General features: G+C 55.4%; 1 protein-coding gene across 1 annotated transcript; it reads left to right on the top strand.

The window, feature by feature from the left end:
- Positions 1-460: 460 nt before the first annotated feature.
- Positions 461-10,062, top strand: LOC119260123 (glycerate kinase-like). The gene is given in 6 exon segments (XM_037529004.1): positions 461-515; positions 2,609-3,024; positions 3,274-3,425; positions 4,031-4,165; positions 4,168-4,205; positions 4,522-10,062. Coding segments are annotated over 5 exon segments (1,569 nt in total). The 5' UTR covers positions 461-515; positions 2,609-2,647; the 3' UTR covers positions 5,389-10,062.
- The last annotated feature ends 1,098 nt before the right edge of the window (positions 10,063-11,160 follow it).

The raw sequence follows: 11,160 nt of genomic DNA, 5'->3' as shown, positions 1-11,160 counted from the left end.
AGTAGATCTGCCTGTTCTGCTCCCTGCTTTCTGGTGAATCCTCTCACCCCCCCATCTCTGGTTTACACCCCAGTGCTTGTATGCATAAATAAATCTTATTTTGAAAAAGGGGGGAAAAAAGGCAGGCCTGAAGGTGACTCCATCGAGTTCTCTTTTTTTTTTTTTTTAATTTTATTTTTGTATTCCCCATACAACTGCAACCCGCTTATTTTGACCCCAATCCCTCCCCTCCCCGTCCCCCATCCCCCCATAGAGTGTCTCTGGTTCATAGTTTTTTGTTGATTTTGATTTTCACTTTCTTATACTTACTCATTTTCCCATCGAGTTCTCTTGATGGTGGGATAGGTGCCAATGCCCTACTCCTGTTGCTGGATATATTCCCAGGCCCCCTCCCACAATAATTTACATTTGGCATCTCAACCCCGCCCCACGAACCCACACTTCCGCCTTTCGCCCCGCCCATCCCAAGTACTTCCGGCCTCCCGCCCTGGACGCTGCCACCGGAGCGTGCGGTGGTAAGTCCGCGCCAAAGGTCCTGTGAAAGCAGTCTTTGGGCTGGCGACGCGGTCCAGAGCTCTTATTACTCGGGCCACCCACCCGGTCATTACACGGCAACCATTTTTCCTTCTCGAACGCCTGAGGCGCTGGCCTGGGGATGACGTCACATCCGGGGCATGTGAGGGCAGGCAAAGCCCGGAAATAGCTCCTGCCCCACCTGGTGGCGGGAAGGGGTCAGGACCTATATTGTCGGTATTTTCGGGTTTTGCACCGGAGGGCCCGGGGTTTTAGGAAAGGCGGTATCGAATGGATTTGCTGGATTTAGCACATAAAAATACAGGACGTCTAGTTAAATTTCAGGTAAACGAGGATTATTTTTAGTGTAAGTATATAGCCTGTACAATATTTGGGACATATCTTTACAAAAAAGTATGAGTATGTTTCATACACTATTTGGAATACACCTATAAAATTATGTTGTTTATCTGAAATGCAAATTTAATTGGACGCCCTCTATCTTTCTTATCTGGCAACCTTAGCCTTGAGCGTCCCCCTGCCCTGGACTCCTGTTTCCAGTAGTGAACCCGTTTCTAGAGCTTTGTACCTGTGAGAAATAGGTATAAAATGTCAAAATCAGCTATTGCTAGATGTTCCCAATCTAATGGGCCAGCCCCAGGGCCCCTTGGCAAAAGCTGGGACCAGTTTCATGGTGGCACCTTCTGTGTTCCCTTTCACAACTGGAGTGAAGCAGGGTTAGCTTTCTCATGGGAAAACAGAACCATGCAGTCTGAGTGGCTGAGGGCTAGTATTTGCTAGGTTTTTGAGTGTGGGCGATACTGGTTTTTGGGTCCAGATGTTCTGTGTTAACTGTGGAAAACTTAAGAGAGCCCAAGGATGCCAAAGGGAGAGTGTTTATCATAGTTTCACCCCACCCCACCTTTTGCACATGAAACCCAGGGAGAAAAAGGCAGCCCTCCCAGCCCCTCAGAAAACCTGTGGTTATTGCTAGAACCTGATCCTCAGCCGCCTTCCTTTGTTCTGTCCACACCTGCTGCTGTAGTCAGCCTGTGGCACTTATTATGGTGGGTGTTCACTAAAGTAGATGCCTTTCATGAAATGAGCTTTTTGGAATTTTGCTGTCCCTAAACTCTTATATTGCCTCCTGGCCTTCTTTAACCTTTACCCTTCCCAGGGAGGAATGATTATTTAGGTTTAGCTGTGAGAGGTTACCCTTTGCCTGCTCCAGCCACTTAAATTTCCCAGAGGTGGTGTGACCAAAGCTTTGTTATGTTGGAACCAAAATCTGGCCAGAGGTGGGTCTGGCCAGCCATGTGGGTAGGAGGGCATCATCCTTTCCTGTAGCTTGGGCCTGTGCTGTGGGGCCTCCTGTGGTATCTAGGGACTTCTTCAAGGTTTCACCGTGAGCCAGACATTTGAACCTGACTCCCTTGCAGGTCTGGATTGCTGAGATTCCTTAGGCTGTATACCCTGAATGTACTCTGGGCCTACCTGTCAGTGTCCTGGTAAACCTGTAGCCTCCCCACACAGACCTAGCCTTCTCAAGCTTCCCAGCCTAGACTCATGAGCTAATGCAGTAGAGCAGGCTGGAGGTCAGCAGGCTCAGGGTCAAGTGGTGGGACAGCCAGCAGTCTCCTGGCAAGAGAAGTGGTAAATAGGCAAGGAAGGAGTGCCAGAAAGAGGTGTTACCCATTGGTGAGGGCTTGAAAGTGCAGGGGGGTGGGGAAGGGGGAGGCCAGAACTCCACTGATTGGAGTAGCTTCCTCTGTGAATAATTAACTCTCAGTTAGAGGAGGTGACCTAGGAGGAAGGCTCAGCCAACAGGACCTTTGGACTCAGGGCAGAGTGTCCAGAGGGCCTATGTGTAGGCTGCAGAAGAGGAGGACATGGCTGGGTGGCAGGGCTGGGGTCCAAGGACTGGAGTGAGATCAGGCAACTGTGGACCTCAGGAAGTCTCCTCGGACTGACAAGTGGCCTGTGCTTGCAGCAGCAGCTGTGGGGTCCACTGGCCCTGAGCCCTCAGAGGGTGGCTGTGGTGGGCCGCCTATCTCTGGCCTTGCAGCAGCATCACTAGTGCTTTCCTTCCCCCTAGGCAGGCATGGATGCCAGGTGGTGCTGAGATCAGTGGGGCATGGCTGCAGCCCTGCAGGTCCTGCCCTGTTTGGCCCGAGCCTTCTTGCGCCAGCGGTTCTGGGGGAGTCCAGCAACCCGAATGGCCAGTGGCATGGCCCTACCAAAGCTGGCACGGCAGCTATTTGAAAGCTCTGTGGGTGCTGTGCTGCCAGGCCCCATGTTGCACCGGGCACTATCCTTCGATCCTGATAGTGGGCAGCTGAAGGTGCGGGACCGGAGCTTTCAACTGCGGCAAAACCTTTACCTGGTGGGCTTTGGTAAGGCTGTGCTGGGAATGGCAGCTGCTGCTGAGGAGCTACTGGGCCATCATCTCGTACAGGGCGTGATCAGCGTTCCCAGAGGGATCCGTGCGACCTTGGAGCATGCTGGCAAGCAGTAAGGAACCATGGGGGGCTGCTCCCCACTGTCCATCTGGAGGGAAACCTGGTCCCAGGCATAAGCTGGATTTAGGCTTCCCTCTCTCACCAGCTTACTTATTATTCTGGATCTGGCCTAATTTGTGGGGGGGAGGTTATCGGTGGGCATCCTATTAGTGCCCCTTTTTACTCCTGTACACAGGCTGGGAAATCAGGTGGAGGAGAGGAGCCCACCCCATCTCTTGCTTTATGCCCTATCACTTCTCAGGGAGATGCTGTTGAAGCCACACAGCCGTATCCAGGTATTTGAGGGTGCAGAGCACAACCTGCCGGACCGTGATGCACTACGGGCTGCACTAGCCATCCAGCAGCTGGCCAGAGGTCTCACAGCTGATGATCTGCTGCTTGTGCTCATCTCAGGTGTGGCTGCCAGATTGGTTCAGGACAGTTGGGGTGTGTGTGCGACAAATATCAGGTCTTCAAAAAACTGTTGGTCTGAGCCCCCAGGATCACAGAGTGAGGGAGGCAGTGAAGAACCTGCATGGCTGACTTCTGGGTAGTCCTGGGCTGTTTGTCTGGCCTCCCCTGAGCTGTGGATTCCTCCTTTTGAGTGACCTTGTTGGGTGACCCTTTGAGGGTACATAGGGAGAACCTAACTCAGCCTCATAAGGAAAATGTCACTATTACTGCTGTTGTCTGCACCAGTGTCACCCAGGGCTAGAACCCAGGTCTCCGGCTGCTCCAGAGCCCTCTTCTTGGTCTTCCACTGTTTCCACCTGGTCTTCCCTCTATTCCAAGCTCTTAAGCAATGGTTCTTCCAGTACCTTCTGGGACCTGGGCTACTCTGAGTCAGGATGCAACCTCAGGTGCCCAGGATATGGTGGCCATATATAGTCATTGAATGTCCACATGGGGGCACTCTAACCCTACCTTGCTTCCTTAAAGTGGAACTGGCTACCTGGTGGCTGGGTGAGGCCCTCCTTTGGCCATCCCTGTCCTCCTAGATGTCTTCATTGTCTTTATAGGTGGGGGCTCAGCTCTCCTGCCCGCTCCCATCCCACCCATCACACTGGAGGAGAAGCAGACACTTACCAAGTTGCTGGCAGCCCGAGGAGCCACTATCCAGGAGCTGAACACCATTCGGAAGGCCTTATCCCAGCTGAGGGTGGTGGACTGGCGCAGGTCGCCTACCCTGCCCAGGTGCGTAGGTACTTTTTCCGTAGGCTCCCTGGGCTGGTGGAGCCAGGCCCAAATATAGCAGGGAAATGAAAACTTAGCACAGTAGACAGATTGGCAGGGGCCTGGTATGGGATTCCAGGGCTGACTGAGAGGGGCTACAGAAGGGATGAGGGGAGTCTGCATGGCCTAGTGAACCTCCAGGAGAAGGGTTAGAAACCTGTGAGGAAACCCACTGACTGGTATGAGAGTATGTAGACACACAGGGCCAGGGTGTCCTTGTGGACTCTGGGGAAAGGACCAGGTGGGCCTTAGCGTGGCCTCTGTGACCCCTCCCTAGGTGGTGAGCCTGATTCTGTCAGACGTGGTGGGGGACCCTCTGGAGTTCATCGCCAGTGGACCCACTGTGGCCAGTGTCCACAGCGTGCAAGATTCCCTGCACATCCTCAATCGCTACAACCTTCGTGCTGACTTGCCGCGTTCTGTGAAGACTGTGCTGGCTCAGGCCGACTCTGACCCCCATGGGCCACACACCTGCGGGCATGTCCTCAATGTGATTATTGGCTCAAACGCAATGGCACTGGCTGAGACCCAGCAGCAGGCTGAAGCGCTGGGATACCGAGCTGTGGTGCTGACCGCAGCCATGCAGGGCGATGTGAAAAGGGTGGCCCAGTTCTACGGGCTGTTAGCCAGAGTGGCTGGAGCTTGCCTCTCCCATACTGGGACTGAAACCCTTGTGGAGGAGGACACGCAGCTCCATGAGCTCGCGACTGAGCTTCAGCTCCCGGACTTGCAGCTGAAGGACTCTCTGAAGGCTGTGGCAGAGGCCAAGGGGCCCATCTGCCTGCTGGCTGGTGGAGAGCCCACCGTGCAGTTGCAGGGCTTGGGCAGGGGGGGCCGGAACCAGGAACTGGCCCTGCGTGTTGGAGTGGAGCTGGGACGCTGGCCTCTGGGGCCTATTAATGTGCTGTTTTTGAGCGGTGGCACTGATGGGCAGGATGGGCCCACAGAGGCAGCTGGGGCTTGGGTCACTGCTGAGCTTGCCAGCCAGGCTGCTGCAGAGGACCTGGATGTGGCCACCTTCCTAGCCCACAATGACTCACATACCTTCTTCTGCCGCTTCCAGGGTGGGTCACACCTGCTACGCACAGGGATGACCGGCACCAATGTCATGGACACCCACCTCCTGTTCCTGTGGCCACGGTGATAGCATAGGTCATATTTTGGGAGTCCAGAGGAGGCCTACAAGGGCGAGGTCCGGGGGTGACAAGGTTGGTCCCTAGGGCTGTACTAGGCCTTAGCACCTCTCCCCTCCTTGGCCTTGGCTGCTTGGTTGGCTCTCCCACCTCCCACCCAGGGCCTCCGCTTTATAGCCATCCTCACTCAACCAGATTGGCAGATTGGGGTGCTCTTCCACCCCTGCTTTCTGCCATAGCAGCAGGTACCCCTGAGGAGCAGGGCAAGCCCCTTTACCAGTTTGCTGTTCTCGGGTTTTTTCCCTGGGGCAGCTCTTCTGCTGAGCTCCCAAGCCTGTATTTTTCTGTGGGGTGATGCACAGATTGAAAATAAAATGGACCACACTATGGTTCTCCATGCATCTTCCCTCAGAGCAAACACTTGAGGGAAACCATTGGGGCGAGAAGTGGGGTCAGATGACAGCTTCAGTGCCTGGATTTCTCACGCCTTCTCTGCAGGCCATACCTAGCACTTGCTTTATGTTGAGCCTAGTTCCTGTCATGCTCATCGTGGGTGAGCAGAAACCCCAGGCCACTATCCAACCATGAGCCTCCCCTGTCGCATCCGTGCCACAGTCTCTCCAGCATCTGCTGTATGCCTTGCTGGGTGGATATTTACTACCAGCCACCAGGGACACCCGGCCCTTTTGTCCTAGGACAGCCCTTAACCACGGCCTGCTCTTTCTTTGGTTGAGCCTCCCTCTGTTTATCCAGGGGCTACTCTGACCACACAGGAAGCTGTCCTTGTTTCCTTGTGCCGGTCCTATTTCTCAGGATGAACATCCTCAGTTCCTTCAGCCATTTCTCTGGGGACTCAGTTCAGTTCTCCAGTCTTGCAGGGGGGATCTAGTAGCTTCCTCAGTCCCCATTTCAGTTGGTGGGGAAGAGAACAACGGGAGGAGGGCAACAGGGGAGTGGCTCCCTTGGCCAGGTTAGCAGCCTGTGCTAGGAGAGGAAAGGGCCGTGCTGTCTTGGCTCGCCTTGGCTCCCTTGCCCAGTATCCAAGCCCTCTGCTGGCCACCCTCGCCGTGCGCCACGGCTCCAATCCCTATATGAGTGAGCAGTAGAATCACATAGGAATAAAAAGCCATAGAGAACAGCGAGGCCTGGGGCTGCTCCTGCTGGTCTCCCCTTCCACCCTAACTGGCCCCTCCTCTCAGGGTGGGAAGGGACTCTGGGCCAGCACTTGCATGTCCTCCCTCTGGCAAGAGCCTTCCCTCCCTACTTGGGCTTTAGACATCCCAGCTTGAGATGGTTCATGATCTGGGGAGGGATGTCACTCACAGGTCAGCCTGGGGCTTGGGAGAGAGTTGAGCAAGGCCAACCAGCTTCTGGGGGCCAGAGAGTTTAGGGAAAGGGGGAGTTTTTACTACTCTGTGATGCAGTGACACCACTTCTCTTCTGTCCTGGCCTGGAATTTCCACTGCCCAGGGTCATAGTGTTGGGATATTAGCCCATGTGGTAGTGCCTGTGCCCTCGTCTTCCTCTGCAACTTCTAGTTACGCTGAGCCTGCCTCCATCTTCACCCTTGGGAACATGAGTGTCAGCACCTGGGGTCAAGTTCCAGACAAGAGCAGGATGGGAGGGCTGTGGTTGGGGCAGGGACCTATCTGCCATGTCACGTGCGTGTGTGTGTGTGGAGGGGGGCGGGCATGCACACAGATACAACATGGGATGTGTACTTGGCTGCTTATATACCTGGTGAGGAGTTTGAGTGTGGGTGGGGTCTTGGTGGAGGCTCCCCCCTATGTTACCCTGGCCCTGCCCTCACCTCTATTTGTGGGGGCCAGGAGCCCACGGACAGGATTGGGTCTAACCCATTAGATTTGCTCACTTGATACCCACTGGGTTAGAAAGGATATATTTGGCTACACCCTCGGTGAAAATATAAATCCTACATAGTATGTGCTCAGTAGGACTTAGTGGCTCCATAAATGTCAATTATGGGTTGTAATGATTGCTCCCATCCTTGGCTTTTGGCTTGGGTCTCTCCTGGCTCAGATCCCTGTGGCCCTTGCTCACCTCATCTCCACTCCTTGAGATTGTCCTGGCCCAGCTCGAGGCTTTTGCCATGGAGCTTGTCTGCCCCCCCAGCCCCCTAACTGTCCATTCTCACAGATCCCTCCACTCTCTGCACTTGGCATGCGCTGAGAGCAGCTGGGCAGTGGGCCCTGCATAGCCCTTAGGTGTCAGTTAATCCAAATCCCTTTGTTTTATAGCCGGGACACCACTATCAAGAGAAGAAAGGTAGTTTGTCTGGGGTACACAGCAAGGCTGCTGCAGACCAGGGTGAGAATCTGGTTGGGATGTGCTTGACCACCCTCTGCCCTCTCTCTGGAGAGGCTCTGGGGCCCGCTGCTCCCTGCCTGCTGTTGCTCAGGGGCTTGGATTGGCGACATGAACACATGTGGCCTCTCTCGAGGCCCATAAAGCAGATCTGTCAGTACCTTCTTGGGTCAGGTTTCACAGCTCCCTTAGGCGTGTGACTTGGCAGAAGACCACCTGCAATTGGGTGGCGAATTTCTACCCAACAGTGTGTGTCTGTGTCTCTGCACATCTGCATGTGTGTGCCTGGGTACACGTGTGGGCATGTGTGTTCTGCTCAGCCCATGACTCATCACTAAGTGGACCTCTGAGCCATGCTCTGCTCTGTGCTAGAGTGAGTGAGTTAGGTATGGTTGGAGTATTGGGGATATGATGAAGTGAATTGGGCAAAGAGGCCATAGAGGCCGACAGGCCAGCTGGCAAAGAATTTTCTGAGCCTGGCCAAGGGGATCCAATCTCACCTTGACAGCGGGGACTAGTGTCATGAGAATTTAAGTGAGGGGTGATGCCACGAGGCTGTTTGAAGACTGATGCTGAGGCCTGCCTGCCTTACTGCATGGGTGAGGGGTGGGGACAAGCAAGGAGGGGAAGGGGGTTGCAGGTGAGTGAGAGGTATATTATTATCAGGCTTGGGAACCCCCTCCTACCTCCCCTCTGCTCGCTCCCCCTGCAGCCTCATACAGCCGTCTGCCAGCCCAGGTGATCCTGAAGATGCCTACTTTGAAATCAAGGCTGGCAGCCCTGGCTCAAAGAGCCCTGGGAGTAACCTAGCCACTCTGTCCCTGGGAATGTCATTGGGCCTTGAGAATTTGAGGGACAGAAAGATGGGCAGCTGGTGGACATTCTGGTGAGCACAGCTCCCGTCCTCATGTAGGCTCTCACCAGGGTCGCAGTTAAAGGGCCTGGAAGGAGCAGAGAGTGGGAGTCAGGTCCTAAGTCCTTAACTTGCCTTGTCACTTTCCTATCTTCAGGCCTCCCCACTGTCTAATAGGGACACCATCCTTGTCCTACTCCCCTCTCTGGGGAGGTGTGAGCTTCGAGGGCATCTGGGTAGGAAAGCTCTGTGGAAGTGGAGGACTTGGGGCGGAAGGGGAAAAAGGAGTTGTTGGCTTCTGCTATGGTGAAGTTCAGGGCAGAGGCCAGTAAGGCCTTCGTGTCCACTGAGGCTGAGAGAGTACTGCCCTCTGGCACTGGATGGGCACTTGCAGGGGGTGGTATTTGAGTCTTGAATGACTGGCAGAGTTACAGAACTGAGGGGGTCAGCTGGAACAAGAATTGACCCAGCCTGAGAGAGAGTCCCCATCAAGTCTCAGAAAAATGGACAGGGTAGCTTGCTTCCCTCTGGATCTGGATCACGTGTGAGAGAGATGGGGTGGGCAAGAACCAGCTTGACCCCAGGTTGGGAATCATTACTTGAGAAGATTTGGGGTGTGCTAGGGGTAGGGGGACACCAACACACCTTGAGTGGCGGGGAAGCCAGTGACTTAGGCTGCTTGTGAGTGATAGGACCGTGGAGTGTAGTGAGCTGTGCCCAGGCCAGGAGAGGTGGCCTTTCTGAATGTCTGAGAATCGCCCCCTCCCTGATGACCATTGGGACCAGTCCTGAGACTATGCTTTCCTACTTTCCCTGGCTCAGGCTTCCCTTGGATATGTAGAGACTGGATGGGGCAAACTGGGGTGCACCTCCTAAACCTCTGCACTTGGTCCCCATTAGCTTATGCCCACAGCTCTGATTCCACCTCTAACACTTTTCCATCTGGGAAGGGTTGCTGAGCTGCTCAGACCAAGAGGCTGTGGTCAGGGAAGAGAGTGAGGCAGAGTTGGCCTCCAAAACAAGTGTCCCGTTGGCCTAGCCCTAGGAGAACAAATGCCTTTAGAGGCTTTGCCTCATGGGATTGTTACCTACCATGATCTTGTCCGCTGCTGGCTCCCTGAGAATTCAAGGAAACGAAGGCCCTGGCTTGGCCCTACTGTGGCCAGATAGCCAGGGGCTGGTCCCCCAAGATGTCCCCATTGGGAAGATCCCCTCTGGTCTCACACTCCTGGCCTTTGCTGCTCCCTCCTCTGGCAGCCAGCAGAGCGACCTTGCTCACTCTCTGGGGGAAGTGTGGGCAGTGCTCTTGTCTCTCCAGCTCTGTCATTCCATCCTCAGATCCAGTAAGTAGGGGGTGGCAGGGCCCCTTCTATCCACTCCCCCCCCCCACACACCTGCCCAGCTTCAAGGTCTCTGGCTCTCCTTGTACCCTGGGTCATCTCCAATAATCACACTTGTAGCTGTATTCAAGAGCCAGGATTCTGTCTCCACCTGTTCTCCACCCCCCCCCCCCACCTTCCTCCCCAAGTCAGCTCACCCCAGGAAACTGACCACACCAACATCTCAGCTCTGGCCTGAATCGGTACTGTTGGCAACTCTGGGTAAAGCTGTCCTGGGAACCCTATCTTAGGGGAGTTTGTCAAGAGACTCTATGGAAGGATGAAGTACCTTTCCCTCCATGTGGATCTCTGGGTCTAGGGGTCAGTAGCTTGGATACCCAGGCTCTCCTTCTTTGGATGCCCTGCCTCCTGAGCAGTGGAAGCAGCCCTAGCATGTCCTTGACCAGTAATCAAGACCTCTCCAGGGACCGGCACTTGTAAAGGGTCACAGTCCCATGGACAGCGCCTGCTGCTACCAGCAGCCTCGCAGCCACAGCCCAGCCAGAGGCAGGGTTCTGAGCCCTGGACTCCAGGTCTGGTCACATTCAAACCCTCACAGGCAGCCCAGCTCCAGCCCGCCCAGTTGGGTCTCCCTCCGGGCAGGGCCACCTGCAGAAGCCAGGCACGGGGCAGGGACAGAGCTGGCCAGCTCCCAAACCAGTTTTGCCCCCCTTTCCTCCCCTGCATGCAGCCAACGGGCTACCCCTCTCTGCCCTGGCTCCTCCTGACCGCAGGGCATCTGAGGCTGGCACTCTGACTGCTGCTCCCACTGCCCTGGGCAAAGCAGCGGTCGTGGGTAGTGGCTGGACTGCCCACTCTACCCATCTGCCCACCCCCAGAGCTCCCAGTCCGATGCCGGCTCACCTCGGCGGTGCGGTCTTCTCACCAGAGGCACTGCAGTGTGGGAACTGTCCCGAGGAGCCGGTTCTCAGCTGAAACAAAGAGGTGGGGGAGAAAGAGGGGGGCAGCGGGAGAGGGAGAGGGTAAGCAGCGAGCAGGCGAAGGAGTGGAGGCTGGAGGGGGAAGAGAAGGGAGAGGATGAGAGAGAAGAGGGGAGGGGAGGAGAACGCGCCCTGAGATAAAGCCTGACATCCCGGCACCGAAGGGCCAGGGAAAGAGGGAAGAGGAAATGGGGAGGGGGAGGAGGTGAGGGGCCAGACTGGGAGAGGAGAGACTGTGGAGGGGGCGGGACCGGGACTGGAGAGGCAGCCGGGGTGAGAGGCATG

The sequence above is a fragment of the Talpa occidentalis genome, unplaced genomic scaffold, assembly GCF_014898055.3.
Source record: "Talpa occidentalis isolate TD23 unplaced genomic scaffold, MPIMG_talOcc4v2.1 talOcc4.548, whole genome shotgun sequence".
In the NCBI taxonomy this organism is placed as follows: domain Eukaryota; kingdom Metazoa; phylum Chordata; class Mammalia; order Eulipotyphla; family Talpidae; genus Talpa; species Talpa occidentalis.
This window is presented reverse-complemented; position numbering and strand designations above follow the sequence as displayed.